General features: G+C 33.9%; 3 protein-coding genes across 3 annotated transcripts; 1 reads left to right on the top strand and 2 right to left on the bottom strand.

Annotated features, from left to right (window-relative positions):
* Positions 1-3,373: 3,373 nt before the first annotated feature.
* LOC115993115 (O-fucosyltransferase 15-like) lies at positions 3,374-10,136 on the top strand. The gene is made up of 10 exons (XM_031117393.1): positions 3,374-3,875; positions 4,566-4,655; positions 4,777-4,876; positions 5,056-5,117; positions 5,292-5,380; positions 6,204-6,324; positions 6,407-6,550; positions 6,691-7,025; positions 7,723-7,963; positions 9,623-10,136. The coding sequence occupies exons 1-10, from the start codon at positions 3,477-3,479 to the stop codon at positions 9,929-9,931; spliced, it is 1,890 nt and encodes a 629-aa protein (XP_030973253.1). The 5' UTR covers positions 3,374-3,476; the 3' UTR covers positions 9,932-10,136.
* Positions 10,137-11,096: 960 nt separating this feature from the next.
* Positions 11,097-15,636, bottom strand: LOC115989546 (subtilisin-like protease SBT2.4). Its single transcript, XM_031113272.1, has 10 exons — positions 15,568-15,636; positions 15,274-15,413; positions 14,754-15,148; positions 14,220-14,315; positions 13,857-13,926; positions 13,254-13,536; positions 12,822-13,162; positions 12,275-12,542; positions 11,853-12,119; positions 11,097-11,768 (listed from the first exon to the last, which is right to left on the bottom strand). The coding sequence occupies exons 1-10, from the start codon at positions 15,575-15,577 to the stop codon at positions 11,350-11,352; spliced, it is 2,289 nt and encodes a 762-aa protein (XP_030969132.1). The 5' UTR covers positions 15,578-15,636; the 3' UTR covers positions 11,097-11,349.
* Positions 15,637-18,145: 2,509 nt separating this feature from the next.
* LOC115993045 (chromatin remodeling protein EBS-like) lies at positions 18,146-23,534 on the bottom strand. The gene is made up of 5 exons (XM_031117318.1): positions 23,185-23,534; positions 22,716-23,058; positions 22,495-22,563; positions 21,252-21,390; positions 18,146-18,463 (listed from the first exon to the last, which is right to left on the bottom strand). The coding sequence occupies exons 1-5, from the start codon at positions 23,255-23,257 to the stop codon at positions 18,437-18,439; spliced, it is 651 nt and encodes a 216-aa protein (XP_030973178.1). The 5' UTR covers positions 23,258-23,534; the 3' UTR covers positions 18,146-18,436.
* Between the last annotated feature and the right edge of the window lie 1,523 nt (positions 23,535-25,057).

Genomic DNA, 25,057 nt, shown 5'->3' with positions numbered 1-25,057 from the left:
GTGTTAATAAGCCAAATCAATGCAACTCTGTCATCCTGAAAGGCTGGAACTAAAGATCTACCTATTCCAAGACCATAACCGCTGTACCACATTTCTAGGTGGAAATTTGTTAATCTACTTGACCCACTATGTTTTTAACTCAGTGCAGGTAATTTTGATCTGTAGTTTTGTACTTCGGATTGGGTGTCATCCACTCATTTGAATCAAAATTCAAATCAAACCCAACTAGGACCCCATTGCAACTTCGGTGCAGCTCTTCTTTGTTGGCATGAGATGTCATGCATTGATGTGCAGCCAAACTTGTTAGTAATTGGTACAGTATACTAGTATTGTCATAATTTGTTTTGAGTGCCTTGTAGTCACTTTCAAGTTTCAAATATGCTACTTTACCAGAATTTTCAACCTCCTATGTAAAAGTTGAGTCTAGGAAGGACCAGCAAAATGCCATTAAGACGGGTCGGTCATGTGATAAATCCTTGAATAGAGAATACAGAGTGTACTTCTGAGTGGTGGAAAATATAGTAGTAGTAGACAATAAAATAAAACACCAAAAATGTGGCTTTGCGGGCTGTGAAAGAAAAATGTGAAGTGCAACGCGACAACTTTGGTGAATCAGACCCAGGCTGTACCATCATCACGAGCGTTGGTTATCATCATATACTATAAATTAAATTGATCCAACTGCTTCAAAGTGGTTTAAGCAACTTGGTTTTACTACTACTTTTATTCAATGAAGTTTCAAGAATACGTGAATTCTAGATGGATGTTTTGTTCATTTAAAAAAAAAAAAAAATAGATGTTTTGTTTTACCTGTTTGGTTTTTTTTTTTTTTTGGTAAACAAAGACAAAAATTATATTAAATAAAATCAGCAGTTACAACCTGAGTGACTCGGTTATACAAAATAGCATTAGCATCATTAGATAAGACCTCCATAATACCAAAAGGGGGGTCACATAGTAAACAAAAGGTTCAGACAGACTATGGCCTAGTTTAGCAAAGAAATCAGCGGCTTTGTTGGTCTCCCTATAGCAATGTTGCAGCTGGACCTGGAAAGCTTGGAGAATGGTCCTGCAATCACCCACAATGGGTTGGGTTAGCCGATTGGTGGCTTTAGTGTTAGATAACAGATTGACAACTTCAAGGGCATCCACATTTACAATTAGCTTTTCAACACACATATTTCTAGCCATATCCGGTTTGGTTTTCAATAAAGGTTTTCTGTCAAAAAAAAAAAAAGAGAAAGAAAAAGAAAAAGAAAAAAGATGTTTGAAATGAATGATTTTACTTTAGTAGTGTAGTGGGTTCAATTGCAAAGAGGGGAAGATATTAGAGGACTAATGATTTTTTTTTTTTTTTTTTTTTTTTTATAGAGTTTCAACTTATACCATCCACAAGACACCTAATCAGTTTTTGGTGTAAGCAGGAATTGAACTCTAAGGTTGTGTTTGAGATAATTTATATTGGACAATTTCTTTTACTATTTAGCTTATTTTTGTTACTATTCATGGTCTCATTGTACTTTTTGGTACTATTCATGAATTTCACTATACTATTTCAATTGACTTTTAACTTTCTCTACCGTACTTTCAGCAAAAAAATTATCAGTTTCAGCTAAATAAACTGTTTCCAAACGGACCCCAAATCTCTTATTCAATCATCAAAACTTTTACCAGGTGAGCCAATTGGAATTATATGACTAATGAATAGTGTGAAACATAAATGACCATACATTTCACCAACAACGATTTTTCATTAATAAGATTCAAGACTTCTGTTTTGTGAGGAATGATAGATACGATTCATAGACAATGTTATCCTAATACTGAAACCGAAAAGTCATTGAAGGGTACTTGCCAACTTTCAATTATATATATATATATATATATATATATATATATATATGAAAATGAACTATTAATTAAATAATTTTTTTTTTTTGAAAATATTAAGTATTTTTTAATACACACACGGGAAAAGGAGAAAAGATTTTTTAAAGAAACTTACAGTAGTGTATATCCAAAAGGGTTTAAGGATACACAACATAGACTTTAAACTTCTTCAATTTTTTTTTTTTTTTTTTTTTGAGAAACCAGTCTATGGGACTGGGACAAAACCTCTTTAATTATTATAATGCAAATATCATATCGTTTTGCTTTATTAGTAAATTAAAGTTCATCACATCATCGGCATGTAAACTAATATAAATTAGTACTTTTTAATATTTATTCAAATTCTAAATCACGCGTTGGTTTCAAATATATAGACAATAAAGTCTATTGCCGTTGATCAATAGACTTTTCTTTTTAATAAAAAAATGGGAGTTGATCAATAGGCTTGGAATTACATAATAAAGAACCTAGCTTGAGTTCATTGTTTTTGTGCATTGGATCTATTGAGATTTGGGCATGTGTCAAATAATTGTCATTTGTTCACATCTTAATAGGTCCAGTGTTTCTATGGAATGGATCTGTTGAGATTTAGGTATATGTCAAATAATTGTCACGTGTTCATGTCTCAACGGATCCAGTGCAGACCCAACCATTCCCCAAGGGATTTACTAAAAAAAACAACCCTATTACTATCTTATATTATTATAATAAAGAGAATTTATCATGAAACAATATATCAATAAATTCAAACCATATTATATATATATGATAAGAAAATCATATTATATTCTTTCCTTAAAAAATCCATTATCTCTTACCAATATTAATAGTTATTGTAAATTGATTAAATTGCAATTTGCAACTTTAAATTTTTGAATAATTTTGGTTTTACCTCTTAAAATTTTAGATGTTGGTTTCATAAAGAGTAAGGCTAGTGCCACAAAAATTTTCACTACTTTTACCACAACTTGTCTATATGACGAGTTATAAGTGGTGAAAATAAAATAGTGGGTCTATGTGGATCCATGATTTCACCACTTATGGGTCGCCATATGATAAAATTGTGGCAAAGTTATGAAATCAGTTATGATACCAAACTTACTCTTTCATAAAACTAAGTTGTTTGAATTGAGGTGATATTTAGCGTACATCTCATTACAACACTAAGATGAAATTGCTTACATTCAAATAATTGTATTGCTAGGAGTTCGAGTTCAAATTTTGATACTTTAAAGTGGTAAAATCAAAACTTCCCAAAACTTTAAGGCTGTAAATTACAAATTGGTCTAATAAATTACTATTTTTTTTTTTTAAAGTAAACAACTGTTATAAAACTACCTATAAAATAAATAATAAATAAAATGGAAAGAAGGTAAACGACATAGAATTCAATTCAAGAATACAAAACGACAGCGAATATCTAGTGATATATATTTAGGAAAAACAAACGAAAAAACCGCGAGCTGAGTGAACAGTCTTCAAATATTTAACGCTCCCATTCCTAGGTACTTTTTCCCAACATTCAATTCAATTCATTCCGCAACACCAAAACGCATTCATTGCATTCGGGTCGGATCTCCCGACCCATGGCGACAACCCGTACCCTCTCAGACCCCACCCTAGATCTCCAATCCAACAGTAAGCTAAACCAGCACCAAAGCGCTTCTCTCGACTACGAGACCGGCAGTTCGGACCGGTCCCGGTCGAGCTCGTTCCACGCCCGGCCAAACTCGCCCGCCACTCCGAGTCGATCCCGTGCGGCGGCGGCGGAGGAGGCGTCGTTTTGGGATCTGAAGGTGAAGGTGAAGAAGCGAAGGGCTGCGAAAGCGTGGTACAGTCGAAAGCGAGTGAAAGGAGCTGTGGCTCTGATTGGATTGGTGGCTTTGTTTTTCTTCGTCAATTGGATTATGCTTTTGCGATTGCAGGATCGACGGCCTGATCCTGATTCTAAAACTCGGGTTTCGGAGAATTCGGTTTTGGTTCAGGTATGTTGTGAAATATCAATTTGAATTTTTGAAAAAGAGCTCTATATTTATTGAAAAAAGATTAGAATTTCCATTATTGTATCAAATAGAAATGCTATTTGGAATTTGAGATTTATGACATTTCAGGTTGGGATTGATGTAAAAAAGAATTGAATTTTTGATATGCGAAATGTGAGAACGAGTGAGAAAATTGTAATGAATAAGTGAAATTGGGAAGAAATATGAAATTGAATACAATTTGTCAACTTTAGGCCGAGTTCATAGCCGTAGGTAAATGTATCGTGAACTCTTCGAATAAAAATCTCCTGTTCCTCTCTGAGTGTTCCACTTTACGCGCTACCAAATACTGCATTATGTCATGTGTCTTATTGGCTGAATTAGCTGAATTTTCTCATGTTGTCAGCATTTAAGCAAACGTCGAATGGCACTGTTTTTGTATCTATTTAGATTGTTGATAATGTGACGAAATCCAATCTATGTAATGGTGTTACCTTAAGAACAATAGAGAACTGTAATCCCTCTGTATAGCATGCATTGACAATATCTTTTAACTCCATTTATAAAGAAAACATAATTGATGTTAGTTAGGAGCAGTGATGTATGTTGAAAAGTTTAAGAAAGGTTAGGAAAATTGATGTCTTGAGGTTATTGAGATTTTCATTTTGGTTTTTTTACTTGAAATGTTTGCAGGAAAATTTGAGAAAGTATGCTAAAGGTAAAAGACCACAGACAGGTATTTACGGAAGGTTGTTGGCTTTGGCTGCCCATGCCTTGGCTGAGGTATTTGGATATCATTTTTTATCTTGACTCTTTATAATTCTATAGAGGAAGAACACTGTTTTTTTTTCCCCCTTTTAAGTGTTTTTGCATGATTTCATTGGATTTGTGCTATGACACACAGGGAGCGAATAAACGTGAGCCAAAAGATTTGTGGCAGGAGCCATTTGTTCCTGCTTCTGCTTGGAGACCTTGTGCTGATCAACGTAACTGGGAACCTAGTGGTGACTCTCTATCTCTCTATCCCCCTGCATGCATGTGTGTGTGTCTTAAAGTTTTTGTATGGGTGACTGCTGTGAATGCATTTGTATGTGTGTGCATGGGTATCCTAAATATTTTTAAAGACATGGATCTAATGTTTTAAGCTGGTTCTCACAAAGCATTTTCTTTGATATTGTAATAGAGGGAAATAATGGGTACATTTTGGTAACTGCAAACGGTGGGATTAACCAGCAGCGAGTTGCTGTAAGTAATACCTGTGGATCAAATTTTGCTGTTATGATTACTCTTTATGTATCTCAATCTCATTAATGATGAATCTACATTATTCTTTAGAAAAGAAAAGGCTTTGCTTCTAAAGGAGCAATTTTTTGTTATGAGTACCTTTTGTATTTCTAATGTCATTCTGATTTGCAACAGGTTTGTAATGCTGTCATGGTCGCACGTTTACTTAATTCAACTCTTGTTATTCCCAGATTTTTGTACAGTAGCGTATGGAGAGATGCAAGGTGACATGCTTCTTTTTTTATTGTTCTTGTTCTTTTTTTCTTCCTCTTCTTTTCTCCAATCACATTATTTGTTTCATCGATTGTTTCTTTTTGCCATGGTGATTGTGCTCTTGCATTAGGAAAAGGCTATATTCAGTGGCTGGATTCAAAATCATCTGAGCTTTTAGAATGTTAAAGCATCCAACTCAAAAGCTTAAGCTAGTAGGTGGAGAGGCCCAATAATACATATACCTGTAACCAAGTATTCACCCAATTAATATTGTATTTCTTAACCCCATTTTCTCACTTCCAGATGTAATAGAAACTGAAACAAAGACAAACAGATCTGATGACCTATCTGAAACCAAAACAAGGATAAATGAGTCTGGCATGTGGTGACAAGAACAAACAAATTTGACTTTGATTTAATGTTAAATGACTACTTAGCCCAAAAGACTAAGCGGATAAGACATAATGAATTTGATTATTTAGAATATATTTTTACATAGAAGTCCTTTTTAATATTGTTCTATTGTTTTTTAGGCGTATGCATTGAATCTTCCTACAATAGAGGTGATATTAATATGAATGGTGGGGAAAAGGAGGTGTTATAGTTTGCCCTTGGTGTTTGTATGTATGTCTTTTGCTCTAATGGTTATTGTTGATCATGTATTCTAAATGGAATTGCTTCATGTAATGTGTGTGTGTGTGTGTGTTTTTTTTTTCAATGTTGTTTTAGTGACTTATATTGGTTTGAGATTGTGTGTGTGTGTGTGTTTTTTTTAAATATTTATTTTTAACTTTAGATGGAAATGTGACAATATCAAATTGTATAATTTCATAGTCAATTCAGCGATATCTATCAGGAGGAGCATTTTATTAACTACTTGACTCCTGATATTCGGATAGTGAAGGAACTTCCTAAGGATTTGCGGTCATTAGATTTGGAGGCTATTGGTAGTGTTGTAAGTTCCTCAAATTAATGAGTATTAAGTATTAATTCCAAATGATGGGTTATTCATGGTGATTCTTGAAATGCTGTCCCAGGTGACGGATGAAGATATCATGAAAGAGGCAAAGCCAAGGTTTTACTTGAAGATGATTCTCCCTATTCTATTTAAAAATAGAGTTGTCCATTTTCTTGGATTTGGGAATCGCTTGGCATTTGACCCTATACCGTTTCAGTTGCAGGTAAATCACTAGCCTTTGACATTCTAGTCTATTACAAGTTTTCGATAGATTTATTGGACTGTCATTGTTACTTGGGCTTCCTTAGTTTGTTATGACCTTTTCACCTACTTTGCTCTTCCTAATTGGGGAACTTCATATAGAGACTTCGATGCAGATGTAATTTTCACGCTCTGCAATTTGTTCCTAAAATACAAGAAACTGGTGCTTTGCTTCTTCAAAGGTTACGCCAGCATGCAGGTGACACTGGGCCACTGGATCATTATCTTATTGGTCCATCTGCAGTATCAAATAAGAAGGAAAGCAGAAGTCATGCTAAGAAACCTTCCAGATATCTAGCTGTACACCTGAGATTTGAAATTGATATGGTGGCTCATTCTTTATGTGAATTTGGTGGTGGTGAAGAAGAGAGACAAGAGTTGGAAGCATATCGTGAAATCCATTTCCCTGCATTGACACAGATCAAGAAGACCACAAAGTATGTGCCATGTCATTTTTGTTTTATATTTGTTTCATATATGTGTGTGTGTGTGAATATATGGCTGCTTTATTTTGGTTTTAGTTTGTCATTCTATTTGGCTTGTTTTCAACATTTGTGAAGTTTCATAGACATTTTAAAGACTCAATTTTTCTAATTAAAGAAACTGTTTTGTCAGTGGCTTGACTTAGTCAAGACACATTGACCAGCCTAGTCCTAGTTAGACTGGGAATTGAATTAGTTGGCCCTAGACTACTGTGGAAAACCCAATATTGAGCTGACAAAAGCTTAGACATATTCATGTGGTTATGCGGCAATTGTTTCTTGGGAGCGTGCTGAAATATTAGAGCTATAGAATAGGGATTTCTCTATTCTTTTTGAGAGAGAGAGAGCTCTCTAGGTGTATCTGGGGTTTGGGTTTTGTGAGATTGCTTTGTGCTACTGTTATAATCTCCCTATTTTATACTGGTACTTTCTCCCTGTCACCACCTATGGATGTAGGCACACTGCTGAACCATGTAAAATCTGTGTGTTCATTTCTTTTCTCTCTTCTTTAATCTTGCGTAATCAGATTATTTCACAACGGAAACACCCACATTTTCTGCCTTCTGTCTTAGGAAGAAAAAGAGAAAAAATAGAGCACTATCTGTCATCAACATTTGTTTATTATCTAATCAAAATGTTTAAATCTGTGCAGGTTACCTTCTCCTGCAGAACTCAGGTCAGAAGGCCTATGTCCTTTAACTCCAGAGGAAGCAATACTTTTACTTGCTGCTCTTGGTTTCAAACGTAAGACCCATATATTTGTGGCAGGTTCACAAATATATGGAGGTCAGTCAAGATTGGCTGCTTTGACCAACTTGTATCCTAAATTGGTTACTAAAGAGAAGCTGCTTTCATCAACTGAACTTGAACCGTTCATGAATTTTTCATCTCAGGTAATAGCATTGCTTTTATTGTTATTGTTTTGTCCAGCTTAAGTGTGATTTCAGTTACTTGCATACTCCCTCAGTCCCATAATGAATGTCCTCATTTCCCCTTTTTTATGTCCCAAAATGAATGCCATTGTTCAATTGTCAAAACATTAACTATATTATTTCCTATGTTACCCTTGACTATAAAATTGAAAGAAATCAAATGAGTGACTGTCCACTCTTCAATTGTCAAAGCATATAATAAGGGTAATTATGAAACCACTATCAAAGCGATAGTTGTCCTTTGATTTAATGTCTTTTCTTAATCTGTTTTTTTTCAAATACAATTTTCATCATGGACGGAAAGGAGAAGGAAACTTTGATGTCATCTTTTTTTCCTTGCACAAGAGCTAGCTAATGGTTGTTTTTTTTAAAAGGTTTTTAGTGCTAATTTTGGGTTTTGGCACTGATGATCCAAACTCATATTGTTGAATCAGTTAGCATATAATACAGGTTTTTTATTTTATTTTTTGGGGGGGGGCAGGGGGGTGTGGGGATGAGATGATCAAGTTTTATTTCTTAGACACTTGTATTGAATTAATTCTGTGCTGTATAACCAATAAAGTCTTGTTAGATGAAGGCTCAAAACTTGTGAATAACAGTTCAGTGGATGTGCATTCTGATGCATGACAGTTAAAAAGATTCCACCATTAATTTTTGATCAATTCTCAAGAAAACAATATTATAGACAAAATTTGTCCCAGTGCCTCATGAATTTTCTGAAGTGGTTACACCTGAAAAAGAATTCAGACCTCAGCTAAGTTAGAGGATAATTTTTTATATCAAGCATGTCATAATTGATGAATGAGACATGAATTCAGGAAGAAAATGAATCTGCTATAAATTTTTTTTTTTTTTTCCTGAATTGTTATAACTGGTAGTTCACTCTAAAATGGCTAAATTCCTTTTAAATTGGTGCTATAAATGTCATATCGCACCTTGTAAAAACTTCTGATCAAATTGTCTATTTGAGAAGACCTAATTGGTAAATTCACTCTAAAATGTCTAAATACCTTTCAAATCATGATGGTCATCTTTGTGATGAGAGGACATAGTATTGGACATAAGACAAACTTTAGAACTAAAAAATCCTGAAGACCCTTTGGAAACTGCTCACCATGTGATGGACCTGGAATTACCAGCCAACCAGAATTTCATTGTTGGTTTGCTTCTGTCTGACTGCAAAAAGAATCCTATATCTATTTGACTTTATATGGAAAGCAACTCTAGATACTTTAGCTTTCATTGGAAAAAGCATCAAGTAGGTTTCTCTTTTGGTAGCAGATTGAACTAAGCCTGTGCTTATAGTCTTGTAATAGCCTGAAATAGCAGAAAAATATGTACATGGTCAAGGATGATTGTTGGCTAGTTTTTTAAAGAATATTTATAGTTGTTAGCTAAGCTCTTTTGGAATTTTCAACCAATTCCAGTTCTCAACCTAGTAACTTGGCACTCACATTGATAGTGGTGCTTCTTTCTTCTCTTTTAGTTATCTTGCACCAACAAATGATTTCATGAATGGACAAGTTCTTGTCCATGTTATGTACTATACATAACAAGTTTAATTTGTTTTCCCTGTTCCTGTCAATTGGTTGAAGAATAATGAGCTTATTTCTTCTGTAGTTAGCTGCCCTGGACTTCATAGGCTCCACTGCTGCAGATGCATTTGCTATGACCGATTCAGGGAGTCAGTTTTCATCTTTAGTGTCTGGGTTTCGAATATACTATGGTGGAGGGAAAATGCCAACAATACGGCCAAACAAACGCAGGCTTGCAAGCATCTTTTTGAAGAACAACACTATTGAATGGCGTGTGTTTGAGCAGAGAGTGAGGAAGGCAATTAGACAAACTAAACATGTCCAGACAAGACCAAAGGCGAGGAGTATTTACCGGTATCCACGATGTAAAGAGTGCATGTGCAGGACAGACTAATGCATTTCGTTTTTTAATTTTTTATTTTTTAAGTAGACTAGGGTATTTTCTGTGGTTCTAATGTTAAATACTAATTGTAATTTATAACATTCATTGTCATTCTTTTGTTATGATTCAGGCTTTGTGCCGGTTATAGTTTAAACCATTGAATGTTCATTAGCTTTTGGAAGCTGTGACAGAGAAAGAGGACATCTGATTAATATTATACCTTTGGAAAAAAAAATTATAAGCAGCCATTTTTTTTTATTCATTGGCTCATGTAATCAAAGTCCTTTTCCAAAATGGATGTTGATAAATAAATTTAGTTTATATCAAATTTTAAGTGTAAAGTGTCAAATTTATTGAGAAAGTTATCTGACATAAGGGATGTGGTGAGACTCAAACTCAATGCAGACGAGGGTGAGTTTGCATCTATATGTGTAGTGTTAATCAGGTCTTTTTTTTCTTTTTTTTTTGGATGGAGTGTTAATCAGGTCTTTGAAATATGTAAATCTAAAACTATTAATCTGCAAATTTTATTTTCTATTATTTATTATTTTTCCTCTATTCTGCCTCAGAAAAAGTGACAGCAGTGATTGAGTTGTGACTTGTGAGTTGTTTGGACTTCGGAGTTTGGACCAGCCCTGGGGCAATGTAGGAAGAGTGAACTGTGTAACGAAGTTGGGACACGATTGACAATAGCGGGTCAAGAGTTGGCAGCCCACTAATCTATATCTATTTATGTATTAATAGTAAAAACTTAGAAAAAATTTAATTGATTTTAAATTGGATTTCAATTGAAGTCCAATTTTTCGCCACGTGTTCATTTATTTATTTTTTTTAAATTTTTGTGGAAAGTAAATTATTAGGTGAAAAAAACCAAAGAGTCTAAATTCAACTAAATTCTAAATCATATATATATATATATATATATATAAAACGAGAAATTATTACATATTTTAGAAATTTATGATTTTAAAAAAGTGTAAGCTAATATTATGTATAATTTGAATTTATTCTTAAAAAAAAATGTATAATTGTGATTTTTTTTAATTGTACTTGTGCGTAGACATAGGGCTACACATTAGTACAAGGGTAATGACAATCACACAATTCTTATTACCCATTTATCATACACATTTTGTTGACTGAAATCATGTTTTGAAAACACAATTTCAATTGCGAGTGTGTAATAAGATTTTTTGCTAATATATAATTTGTGATGAATAGGGGGAGCAATATGAAAGCTCCGCCCTATAATATTGCAGCAACAATTAGTTGAATCAATTCTCAATCACACACACACACTCACTTATTTAAAGCATGCATTTCTCTGCAAGTCCTGTTCATCCCATTATATTTCTTTCATATTCTTTGTTCTCGAACAATGATATATGTACCATGATATTTAAAGCCATGGATACTGTGAAAGAAACCTATCAATTCTTATGAGGACATTGAAATAAAACTGACAAGGTTATTCTCACAATGTGATTTAAGCTGCCTGTTAAAACTATTTCACCAAAGCTCCAGTTATTCATTGCTTTGGTCACGTTAATTTGTATGTCCAAATCTTGGGTTCCTTGTGGAGCTATGGTAAACCAAGGTGGATTCAAGTTAACCAGTGTCCCATTTGGTGGCATCACAGAGCACAAGTATGTCTCTGGCTTGAGCCCTACATTCTTGACAGTCCGTCGCAATAATTGAGCCCCAGCCAATGATGATATTGTCACTGAAGGAAGGTTCAGGTCAGCTGGGTGGCTAAGAGAGTGATTGCACAACTCTCCAGTAGAGTTTTTGACTAAAGCTGGATCCATATTGGGTAGAGAGCACAAAAAACTGATGTAGTCATCATATCCTGCTTAAGGATTAAATTATAAGATATGGAAGAGGAAGAATCATCAAACAAGTTTTTTGGTGTAGTATATGGTAAATTTTTTACCTGAGGATAAGACTAGACCAGGATCCAATGCACGGGTAGGATTGACATGGCCAGCACCAAAATCAAAAGGAGTGGAGGGATACAAGTTATCTGATCCTTCTGCCATTATATGTTCTCCATTAATGTCATACTTGTTGGCTGTGGTTGAAATTGCAGAAGCTATCATTGATGGAGTCCACAAAGGATTATATTGCTTGATGAGTGCAGCTATTCCTGCAATATGAGGTGTTGCCATGCTGGTACCAGACAGTAGTGCAAAATCGTATCCTACATTAGCAGTTAAATTTGATCAGTTCTTAATTGTAATAACATAGAAAGCAAGTATCAACATGCAACATTGTTGCTGCTTAATTAAGTAATTAACAAATAAGATACAATGAAAATAACATAAACATTAAATGTTAGCATTTATATATACTTACCCTCTAATGTGGGTTCTAAGGCACTAATGGGGCTCCAAGCTGCCCAAACTTGGTGCCCTGGAGCAAGAATATCAGGCTTAAGTATATCAGCAGGATTTTTGTCTTTGTCAATGAAATCTGGTCCCCTTGCAGAGAATCTACTAACTATAGGTGCCTGCCCCTTGAAAGAAGAAACCCTTCCATCTCCTATAGCCGCTCTAGCACCAAATTTGGTCACAAATCCTCTCCCATCCCTTTCTATTTGCTGCTCATAGTATTGTGATATAACCTACATAAAAACAATGATGTATCCCTAAGCATGATTTATTGTTCTTAAGGTAAATTTAGGTACAGTTCTTTAGGTATTGTATCTTAAGTTCCTCAACTAAATTCAACAATGTGATTGTATTGATTAGTAAGTCACATGGTTAAATTTAATTGTCATTACAGGAAAATGTGTTGCATTGATTAATACAGCAACATGTTTTCATTTTATTGGAGAATCTAAGCTACAACACCTAAAGAACCGTACCTAAGTTTTGCCCTTGTTCTTAATACTAGTTAGTACCTTGGCATCAGCAACAGAGGGTATCATAATGCCAGGAACAGCGAAGGGAATGGGTTCTGCAATAAAATCACCATAGGTTGGGTTTGCAACTAGAATAAAACCCATGATTCCTAAAGTTCTTGCGGTGTCCATGATGGCAGTGAGAGTGGAGATCCCGTTGTAGAAGCCATCTGAGAAGGTGCAGATGATAACACTACCTAGCACTACATTACGGTCCAATGCTTCTGGAAATTGGCACTCTTCAATATACTGTGGAGTTCTTGGAAATGTCCCATTTATCTTAATTGCATCCTTAGCTAAAACCAGCTTATATAGAAATAACCCGTCTCCCAAAGTTGGTCCTAAGGAAATACATTAGCAATTCCATGAATAGATTTGGTTTGAGTATGAACTATATTAATTTTGCATATTTTGGAAACTGGAAATTAGTACCTGATAATCCTACACCACCAACTTTTTGTCCATTTCCCAGGAGAAGAGAACCAGGGTAGGTCCTGTCTGTGCCAGAAGCAGCTACACCAACAGCCCAAGGGCTATAAGACAGCACAGTAGAAGGCCCTGGGCCATGATTACCTGCTGCTTGCACCACAAAAACTCCAGCTCTTTGTGCAGACAACATGACAATATCAAACACATTTAAGAAGGTGAATTTATCTTCTGGTGGTTCATCTGGTCCAACAGAGAGTGTAATGATATCCACTCCATCTTTTGTTGCCTGATATAATATTATGATCAAGATTCAAGAGGACCTTTAAATTATATTCATTAATGAGAGAATGGTGTGTTATATGCTCCAAATTTTGAAACTTAATCAATAGTTGTATGCATGCATGCATCAATTTTATTCATGCACACTAATTGCAGAAAATTTGTTGTACATATAATATATTCAAATCCAATCATCATATTGGTGCACTTGTGGATTTCTCCATAAGTGATATGATTAAGAAACCATCAAAACTAGCAATTTATTTCGTTAAAAGAATGTATGGTATAATCTTTTCAGACTAAATTTTAGCTGGGAATTACTCTTACTTGATCAATTGCTGATACCACATCTGCTAAAGTTCCCACAGTTGGATAGACAGCTTTATAAACGGCAATTCTGTGGTTTAAAAAAAAAAAAAAAACATAAATAACATAAAAATGTCAACACATTCAAATTTGTCCTGCACTGCTTATTCAAAAGCTTTGGTTATTATGACATACTACAACAATAATCAAGCTTTAGTTCAAAATTTTGGGGTCGACTAGGAATCCTTAACATATACAAATCTGTCCTAAACTCCTCATTCAAAAGCTTTGGTAATTTTGATATACTAATCTAAAAATAAGACAAGGATTAGCATTATTCCCATCCTTATAAAAATCCTGCATAATACAGTAGAGATAACATACTGTGCGCGTGGTGCCATTCCACTAGCTCGTCCATACAAAAAGCCATTCACCAAAACGGAAACTCCCGTATTTCCAGCTGCTGTTGATGCCACATGACTAAAAAAGGCAAAAAGAACAGTCATAAGAAAAGCATATCATCACCCTTATAGTTCAATAGCATCTTGAACATCCTCCAAGATGGAATTAATTAATGGAGTACAAATCATTGTCACCACATGCACCGCAAGAAATGAGTTTGCTTTGTCAACACGCAATATCTCTAGCCCAAATGATTTAAGATCATAGTAATAGATAAAAGTTTAAGAAAATATTAAAATTACAAAGGCTTTTGAACTAAAATGGCAATGAATATAATTAGTGTTACATAAAACAGAGATAATAAATAAATTTTTGAAGTACTATTTTGTAATGTATTAGTTGACTGGTCAATTTGTAAAATTTATACGGTAAAAAATTTGCAATAACTCATTACTCACACATTAATTTATGGAAACTACGAACCTTATATCTATATAACCATGGTGGTGACTTTACCTGCCATGTCCAACAGCATCAAAGGGTGAGAGAAAGTCCACTGATGTATTAAGAGTTGCAGCCGCTTGAGCCCCAGCTGAGAAGAACCTTGCTGAAACTATCTTTCCATTGCAAGAACAAGCCGGGAATTGAGGACCCGTCTCACAAGCTCCCGAAAAGTGAGAAATATTTGAGGTGAAAAGCTTCATGGGATCATAAGCAAAGCTTGGGTGGCAAGGATTGATGCCTGTGTCTACGAAACCAATCACAATCCCTTCACCTGCACTTTTCTCTCCTCCTTCCTGTGTCCATACTTCTGGTAAGTCAAGGAATTGAGGAGTGTATGTTGTCATCAATTTGGCCCCTCTATCTCTCTCTACCAACCTCACTCCTGAAGCATCTTTGAGTCTTCTAGCCTGAAATTTTCATGGCCAACAACTTTCAAGAACCTTCTTTCTTTCGAGCTAGGAAGATATATGGGTTTGAAGTTGGAAACTAATTCACACATACACAGACATGGATAACTAAACAAGGAGAGGACCTGGGAAGGGGTGGTGTGGACTGCAAAGCCATTTACAATGTGTTTGAAGCTATAGAGCTTGTTGTAACTTCCACTCTCTAAAGTTTTCTGCAGAAGTTGGTCATGAGAATCCACCAAGTGCTTTGCATGAGCCTCGGAAACTTCACTATTTATCCATGCACATGTAAAGAACTTTATGGTTCAGTTATTAATTATTGAGCTAATATTGTTCACCACAAAATAAGGTGCAAACTAGAAAGAAAGAAAGAAAGAAAAAAAAAACAAGAGTTAGACTTCTTAATTATATGACTCCACCTTTTTGCATGCTCTTATTTCTCTGGTCTCTACCATATAGAAAACGTTGGAACAGTCGTTATATTCACAGTTCATGTTGGAGTATTTAGAAGTGGGCTTTCAAGATACTTCAACATATACCAATCAATTAAACTAAATAAATAAAAAACGTTGGAACAGTTGGGTTTATATGAATCAGTGTATTGAAACACGATCAACTACTATACATCTACTACTTTCTTTTCTGAGTGGAAGGCATAACTGATGCTGAGGATTGTATATCTATGCATTTTAGTGAAAACTAGGGAAAAATGGGTGACACAACACAGATAACCATGTAAAGGTAATTTACCTGATTGCCAGTCTGTCTATATCCACAAGAACTGTCTATATCCACAAGAATAAGTGGCTAATATTTCAATATCACAAAGAGAATAGGGTTTACTAGTGATTCATAAAGTCTCATGAGATCCAAACTTTAGCTACAGTTCTGAAATAGATTAAGTTCTTCAATTAAATTTAAACATATAATTACATTAAATTTTATTATTTTTGAAAAAGATATTAATATTGTTTATGCATCAATACAACTATATGTTTGGTCATAAAATATATATAACCATATGTTTAAATTTAATTGAAAACTTAAAGAACTGTAACTAAGTTTTACCTCTATATATACTAGCTTATAACTCCATGCATATGCATAAATACACTTAAAAATATACAATAAGATGCATAATATAATTTTTATATATAATTTAAATACTATTGATAGTCATTTTTATATTTTGTTAACTCTTTAAAAATTTTGTAAGGATATTATTAGGTATAAAATGTTAATTGTCCATTTAAAAAAAAAAAATAATAATTGTGAAGCACTTTTTTTTTTAGGATTCATTTATTTTAGACTCTTTGATTTTGTACTTAATAACTCACACGGATGAATATTTATGATATGGTTTCACATTTGATTCTAAAATTAAGAAATAAACTCTTTAAGAACAAATAATTTAGGACACATGACATAAAATTGAAACTCTAATTTAGAATTTTAATTTATGTTTCTCTCAACTTCATATATTATTATATATATAGATTTATTGCCGCAGGTAAGACCCTCCAATATATATTTACTTGCCTAGTTAAAACCCTAAACCAACCTCTAGAGATCAGTGTTATTTTCCAAAAAACAACTGGGGACTAGGCAGTGCCATTTACTAGGAAACAAGTTTTTAATCCAAACCTGTTCAGCTCAAGTCTTCTTCCATTCTCACCAGGTGAAGAACCTCTATGGAAAGCAACCGGGTCTCCTTCCATTAAAACCAAGTATATTGCTCGCTCTTCTGCAATACAAGCCGCGAAATTCACGTAAAACAGAAGCAACATGAACTGTAAAGAAGCCATCATATCAAACCCTCGTCCCATGCTTCACAGTTTTGGATATTGTTCAATTCAAAATGGTGGTGAAGAAGAGAAGCTCTTAACCCTTATAAAGGCAAGCAGAAAGCCAAATTAATGATGAACCACACTGTTAACGTGACTAAAAGCGTTTTGAGCTTTATTATAACAAAAAGATGAAACCCATTTTGCACCAACCGTTACCATTCTCTTCTACCTAGATTCAAAGTAGGGCGGGAATGAGGATTGGTCACTAAAGTCTAAACGTACATTCATGCATGCCTTGCAATCTCACGCCAAACAACCTTGACTAAGTCATTTATTTATTTATTAATTAGCAAAAGAAGTTATTTAATTATTTATTTTAAGGGGTAGAAATGAAAAGGGTTTAAAAAAAATTGGTAAGGATTGCTTTTGTGAAATTACAATTCACTCTGACTTGTCTAAGCCTTAGACCACAATTTGTAATGGCTTTATCAAGTACTGAAATTGCCCTAAAAATATAGTATCAAACAAGATTTTGTTACAGATTTATCCTATAACTTAACAATCTCCAGGGTGAGATGAGAATTGAGAGAGCATAAACTACCACAGAGGATTGGCTTCATGAATCATGACATACACCGATGAGTCAGCTATGCTACCAACTAACCACCTCATGTCACCGTCAACATTGTCTAGGCGTTTTCATGCAACAGGTTGTATTGAGCTAGATAAAGCCAATAGGAAGCAATCAAATACTATATTTGACCAGCTGCTTTTCCATGTGATTGTGACTATAGCAGTCATTTGTAGCAAGATTTCCCATGGATAGAAAGCTAGGAATTATCACATTTTCAAACATTTTCCAGTGGCTACCAGACTGGAAAGCATTGCAGAAGGCATTTAGACAAAAAATCATCCCTTAGATGGTTGAAAATATGAGGCTTCCAGAAGGCCCAGGTGTATCTCTGTTCCAACAAGGATGGTAATAGAAGCTATTGTTTTTTTCAGTAAGACAGAAACTTGACTTGCAAAACTGCCACCTTGTTCATCCCCCTCCATTCCCAAGTGCTTGTTTGGAAAAAGAAAATTAGGAAAAACACATTCTACATGTTAACAATATACAGTAGATGTGCAGGTGCATAACATGGTGATTTAAAGATGAATTAGTGAATCTAGATTATAGAAAAATTACCCAACATAACAGACGATGAGGAGGTATAATGGAAATCACCAATTACTACTACTAGAAAATCAGAATCCACAGTTTCTTTTTCACTTAAGGTTTTCAGTTCAATGTGATCTTAAAAAATCACAATTTGAACTGAAATCTCTTTATGGACAAAAACAAAAACCGAAGACTAATATTCTAACCCTAGCAGAGATACATATATTAGTCAAATACTTAATAACAGTCTCCAGTCTAAGCTGTACATTCCACATAACAATAATCAAAGAGCCAAATCTGCAGCAAGAGTTGTCTCCTCACAGAAGCTCCAAATTGTGGTCATCGCTTTCTTCGCTTAGGCTCCACCTGAGAGATCAAAAACTTCATTTACAAATCATATATTACAAAAGAGAGAAGCAGAGAAAACATGCAATTGAGAACAGCTGTATAAAATCTCTACATATTCCCACAGCCCAAAATTATTTCAGCAAAACTCTCTGTGCATAGATATGAATAATTTAAAACAACAAAGGTACTACTAATAAGTTTCTAGTACATCCTGGAAGTTACAATTATTTTTATTCAACAAAAGGACTAATTATTGCTTGGCCATTCAAATCCATCAGAAGTTCATGCCAAATTTTAATCACAGGGTAATAACTTTTTATCTGAGTGGATCATACACCATGTCATATGTTTGACTAGAAGTCTTCGCAGATACATCAATGAGTAAGATTTGTTTCTAGCTGAGTGTTTTAACACCACAGAAAATTTAGATTTAATGTTTTTAAAGGTTCATGCCTCTAGATAAAATCAATGCAGAGTATTTTTTAAGTTAATAGCTCTAAAAGCAAACTAATCAACTATGTATACTACGAGATGTTGATTTAGTTGCCATATAAACTGAATACACATATCCACTACAACTAGGAGTAGACCAACCAATATAAACATGGCAATAATACAGAATATTTTCTGGATAATCCATCAAGATTGAGCCTTTCCTTACATAAACACCATTTTACTATATCAGCACACATATGGTAGATAAATCAACTAATGAAGATCTAACAAGAGAGAAAGAAACATAATGGCAGACATGAGAATAAATTTTAGGATTTTTTCCAAAAATTAAGAAGAAAGATGATAGAATATAAAAAAAGAATCTGCATCTAGCAGCTGCAATCCATAGCTCAAGTTAATCTACCATAAAAGGCACAGAAAGATGACGAAAATGACTATCACAACCTTATGAATTATATATGATAGTGTCAGAAGAAGACTAAATAAGGTTTTTCATATGAGCACTTCAACATGTAATATGTGATACAGAAACTTTTACACAATGATATTCTAGCTTGACCTATAGCACCATAAAGAACATAAAAAATTAAAATTAAAAATAAATAAAACACATATTACAAGTGCATGTGTATCATAGCCATACTACTCACAGACTAAAAGGAGATCAGCATTGTAAGATTAAAGGGAAAACGAAAAAAAAAAAAAAAAAAAAAAAAAACCCTTCAAAGGACAAATTACTTCGAAATGATAATATGATTACAACAGGCCAAAAGTTTAGTAAAGTAAAAGAAAATTTCAAGTTTCAAGCAGGAACAGGAGAGAACAGGAAAGATTTAATTTATTGTAAATACAACCACCATTGACCTCTATAACACTGCTTTAGCAGTAGTATTTAAATCACTAAATCAGATATTCTTGTGTCTCCAACATAAACGTTGTGTTATGTAGATCCAAAATGAAATGTAGTAATAGGATGATAAAGATAAGGGAAGGATAAAAATCAAAATTGGGGATTGCCAGATGGAAGTTCTATAGAGCAGAGTGCATCAAGGGTAGCTTAATAGCATTCTGTCAATCATTTCAAATATGTACGTTGTTGCCATAGTAAATACTTTCCTCCTAAACACTTCTTAGTTCTTACTAAATTGTATATACTAGGACAAGATTCAAAATGAAAAGGGAATAAAAAACTCAAGACTAAACTACTCCAAAGTCCCTTCAAGTTCAAAGTTTTGCATGTTTCCACATTCTCATAATAAAATGAACAGGTGCTTTTGTCAACAAGAACTACATGATGATTGGGGAACTGTACAAAGAAAAGATGCATCTCCTATGGAAGTGGCCTAGAACAAAATTGCTAACCAACAGCTTAAACCCAGCAAGTTACAATTTTTGACAACAAAATTGAAACAAACGTATGTGTGAACAAGCAAGCATACCATCATAATGCATAACCATAAACAGAAGCAGGATAAAGTATCAATTACAGTTGACGGTCATTTAGCTCAAGCAATTTTCATATACAAAGAGAAGAAGCAAGTACTCCAATATCTATATTCACAAAGTGATAAAAATCACAAATTCATCTTCAGTAGTGAGAATGAGATATGAATATCTACCATGCAAAAGGAAAGCTCCCTAGGAAAATAGGAAAAACAACTACACCCAACTTAGATAAGCATTAGCAGCAATCCCACTACCATCAGACAATTCAATCTAAATAGGCATTTAACCAAAAGAAATACACTAAAAGCAACATTTTAGACTAGGATTGATTGTCAACACTAGAGAAGCCAGAATTCTGAGAATTTTCATATGCATGGATAAACCGCATATCATGACAAGTTTAACTTCTATTATGGATATAATCTGTAGCCAAGCATATCCATTTAAACCTTTAGATATTCACCAATTTACCAGCAAATAAGTTAGAAGTACTTATTAACACTATAGCTCATGTGATCAGATTTTCTCATATATCTTCTTCAGGAAAATAGTGATTCTCACTATAGAGGAAACATCATATATTTTCCTTTACTAAACAAGAAAATTCTACCACAGGATCCACTACACCAACAACAACGATATACCACAGAATGAGTTTAAGATGATATACCTCCTTCCCACCAATTTTTTTAAAAAAAGGCCGGTTTCATTAAAATAAAATTTCTAAAATTTTCTATGGTTTCCTTTAGCCTCCAATTATGCAAACCCAGAGCCCACTATTAGCCCAAAAATAGGCACATTGGGCATCAAGCACAAGCTGAGACAAGAAAATGAACTAATGCAAACAAGGACACCAGACATGGAATTATAATTATGTGGAACTGAGAAAAAAATTTAGTCACACCTTGCCGTCGGCTGCTGGAGATGCTGAAAATGCAGTCAGGGGTTTTTTCACATCGTCATCGGATGAACATTCAGAGCATACAAAGCGATCCAATTTTTTAGCTTCTTCAATAGTCATGCCCACACAAGCAGGATGATACCTTTAAAACAAAAGAGTAAGATTTACAATAAGCATTTAAGCAAGTTACAAGAAATTCGAACTCAGTATATCATGGATTTCAAGGTGCAACCAAAGCAGCATAGTCAAATGCAATAATAACATCAACAGTAATGAGTTTTCCATTTTTCTACAGAAAGAGTTATCACACACCAATACAACATGGATTTCACAAACCAATATGTTGCAATTAATAAGAAGTTACACATGAAACTAGTGGGCCTCAAAACCAACAATCTTACCCTCCACCTTGCTCTGGCAAGGAGAGAAGGTGCCATTTGAGCTAGAGCTCATTGGCAATTTGACAAACCAATATCCATGCATTGATGTTAATGGGTGAACATCTAAGCAATTAACACTAGGAAATTAAGCCTCCATACGATGCAATTTACATCAGTTAACTGAAATTACAACAAGAAGTCATAGAAAACCAGAATTATGGCACAGTGCCAAAATAAGACAGAGGGACATATGCCTATCTAGCAAATTTGGTATCTAGATAGAACCTATTAATACTCAGACTTCAATTAGTAGTAATTCACCAACTTCACATGCCAAAAGATGATAAGCTCTTTTCCATTTTTTTGCTAATTATCTTCTAATTGGCAGGATAGTAGATTGCTTCTCCCATCAATGTGCACTTCATTTATAGAGTCTCGCATATACTTTTTTCTCATCAAAATTAACATAGACCCTAAAGCTCCTTCCTTTTCAACAATCTCTCTTTTTGAGGCAAGGTGGACAACAGATGGATGGATTTTCCCTCTTCACTTCACCACATTAATTTTGGATTTGCTTTTCCTTTTCTTTCAAATCCAAGTTTTGACCTTTTAAGTCTTTAACACACTTAAAGCAGACTATGCAAATAGTAATCCAATCTTTCAAACCTCTATATTAAATATGAAAACAAATAAACAATTCACATTCAACATAGAGAGAACTTTAACATTAAAAAAAAAAAAAAAAAAAAAAAAACAAAAACAAAAACAAAAAAACACAAACAAACTTAAAACTAGTCTTACCCGCAAACCAAGTTTCAACACACTCAAAAACAAAACAAAAAGAAGAACCCAGATCAATTTTTTACCAGTCCTTGCACCCCTCACACTGCACCATGAGGTCGTCCGGGTTGTAAGGCATCTCACATTTGCAGTACCTTCAACAACAAAAATCCCACCCAAAAGAAGAAGAAAAAAAATCAAAACCCATCAATGTACCAATCCAAAACTCAACAAAACCAATGAAAGAACACATTTTTATCAAAACCCACAAAGCCAAAACCAAATAAAAGACTAAATAAACACTCACACAGCCACACGGTCTGGTGTGAACCCCCCAGTAGCAGCCTTATACTCGAATCTACAATAGTAATCCTCAGCCCCAACATTCTCAAGCTTAGTATAGTTCTTGAAAGTGTGAACCGTGCACTTCCCTTCTATAGTGTGAGCACTCTGAACATCATAGTGGTCAGAAAGGAACAGCTCTTTAGCTCCATGGAACTGTCTCCTCCCTCCGATCGATTCCTCAGGTCTATAGTACCACCTCACTCGAACTTTGATGTTGTTCCTATTGTCTGACTCGATCTTCTCGATGCGTGCCACGTATGGAGGCTTACCTGTGTCCGATGGTCGCATGAGCACACAATCCCCAGCTGCCCAAAACCACAAAAAACCAAAATAAAAAACAAAAACAAATTGCATTTTTTTTTTTTTTAAAAACCCAGATGAAAAAAGACATTTTTATGAGATGGGATTGTGTTAGTTGAAAAGTTCGTTACCTCTAACAACCTTGGTAGTGCCTCTGATGGTGTAGGCATCCAAGTCCTTTTTCCCAGGTCTAGGTTTGGCCATGAGCAAAGACAGATTAAGGATGTTTGAAAATAAAAAATGTAGGAGTTTTTAACAAAATGAGAGAGGTTTTTGTTTTTGTTTTTGTTTTTTTTGGGTTTTGCAAGTTTCAAATTTTGAGAGAAGAAGAGAAAGGAAACCCAAAAGTCCTCTCCTTCATGGAGGTGGAAGGAGGTGGAAGGAGGAGACAGAGAGAGAGAGAGAGACAGAGAGAGAGTGACTGTGACGCTTGACTGAGTTACAGTGACTTTATTGGTACAAGAGAGAAGCGTCGTCGTTTCAACTCCCCATGTGTTAGTGTCACATAAAAAGTCGTTTACCTTCTTACTCTATAGATTTCAAATTTTATCAAACGGAGCAATTTTTTGTCCGTCTATTTTTCACTCTATAAACATTTTAGTGCTTCTCTTTCTAATAACCGTTATTAACGATGTGTTAATAACTAATAGTAATAGTTAACTTAATGTGTCTGTGTCTTGGGTTATCTATGGTTTACTCTCGATCCATCCTTTTTTGAACTCTATTACAACAACATTTAACTTAGAAGAAAGGGTACTATTAAGGTGGATTAATTAATGGTCAATTTATGAGCTATAAACTGTAATGCACATTTTTCAAGGAAAATATTTTCAGAGTACGAAGAGATGATGTTTTCTCCTCTCACATTTATAGTGGACCTCACCATGAATTTAATGAGTAGACTCCATCATGAATGTGAGAGGAGAGAACATCACCATCTCTCCCAGAGTAATTAGGAATTACTCATTTTTCAAATAAGAAAATTTACTTGTTAATGACTTATTGACTCATATGTACAAATTTATTGTCGTTGTGTGTGCAGTTTGACTTTTTTTTTTTCCAAAATGTATTAAAAATTATTTAATAAAGTATTAAACGCATCTTAATCATTGTTTTTAGAACATTTGTTGATAAAAGTAAAAAATAAAAATAAAAATTAAGCAATATTTAGATAAATTTTGTATTTGTAATTATTAAAATAAAAATAAAAATATTTATTTTAATGTGGTTGAGTTTTTTTTTTTTAGAGAAATGTTGTTGAATCAATTAGTATCAACATAATATGTATATATGAATAACAAAGTTCTGAAATTTGTTATTGAATTTTCACAAGATGAAAATTCTTGTCAATACCTTACTGGATGTGGCTTTTGTTATGAAATTTAATTTATTATAGACTTTATCTAGTGTCACACTTAGTTGCCCACTTAATCTTACCCCAAATTTTTTTTACCTTGTAATGGCACTAGATTGGATGAGTTTGACAACTCTTTCTGAAAAAGTGGTTACTAATTGCTGAACAAAAATGGACTCATGAAAAGTTTTAGAGGATTTAGCAAAAGTTGAAAGAAAGTGCAGTTTCAATAATCATAATATATGGCTAACAAACTAGAACTTACTAAAACTTTTGTTTGAGGTTTAAATTACCAAAAATGACAATATATATATAAAAGGAAGTCTTTTATACTTGTGGCTTTACCTTCTCATAATAATAATAATAATAATAATTCTAAAAAAAAAAAACATATATTATGACTTATTATAATAATAACAATAATAATGTTATTAAAGTTTTTTTAATTAAGGAAAGATTGTAAAAAAAATAAAATTATTATTATTATTAATGATAAAAGTAAGGGTAATTTAAGGATAAGATCCAAATTCTCAACGGACATATTTAAAGCAAATTGGTCTCTTTATTGTGTCTTCAAAATTGCAGCTTCTAGATGCCATTTGAAAAATGCGCTTAGTAAGCTAATAATTGTACTTTGGAAAACTTACCAA

This window comes from Quercus lobata, chromosome 5 (genome assembly GCF_001633185.2).
Source record: "Quercus lobata isolate SW786 chromosome 5, ValleyOak3.0 Primary Assembly, whole genome shotgun sequence".
Lineage (NCBI taxonomy): Eukaryota > Viridiplantae > Streptophyta > Magnoliopsida > Fagales > Fagaceae > Quercus > Quercus lobata.
Note: the sequence above shows the minus strand (reverse complement) of the source record. Positions and strands in the feature narration are given on the sequence as shown.

Excerpts from the sequence above, each read along its gene's own strand:
- LOC115989546 (XM_031113272.1), bottom strand. Across the intron at positions 15,149-15,273 it reads TCCACACCACCCCTTCCCAG|GCTAGAAGACTCAAAGATGC; the intron begins GTCCTCTCCTTG and ends TGAAAATTTCAG. Across the intron at positions 13,927-14,219 it reads GGAATGGCACCACGCGCACA|AATTGCCGTTTATAAAGCTG; the intron begins GTATGTTATCTC and ends TTTAAACCACAG.
- LOC115993045 (XM_031117318.1), bottom strand. The coding sequence starts at position 23,257 with ATGGCCAAACCTAGACCTGGGAAAAAGGACTTGGATGCCTACACCATC. Across the intron at positions 21,391-22,494 it reads TGTGAGGGGTGCAAGGACTG|GTATCATCCTGCTTGTGTGG; the intron begins GTAAAAAATTGA and ends TTTGTTTTAAAG. Across the intron at positions 18,464-21,251 it reads CTCCAGCAGCCGACGGCAAG|GTGGAGCCTAAGCGAAGAAA; the intron begins GTGTGACTAAAT and ends TTGATCTCTCAG.
- LOC115993115 (XM_031117393.1), top strand. The coding sequence starts at position 3,477 with ATGGCGACAACCCGTACCCTCTCAGACCCCACCCTAGATCTCCAATCC. Across the intron at positions 5,381-6,203 it reads AGCGTATGGAGAGATGCAAG|TCAATTCAGCGATATCTATC; the intron begins GTGACATGCTTC and ends ATAATTTCATAG. Across the intron at positions 7,026-7,722 it reads CAGATCAAGAAGACCACAAA|GTTACCTTCTCCTGCAGAAC; the intron begins GTATGTGCCATG and ends AAATCTGTGCAG.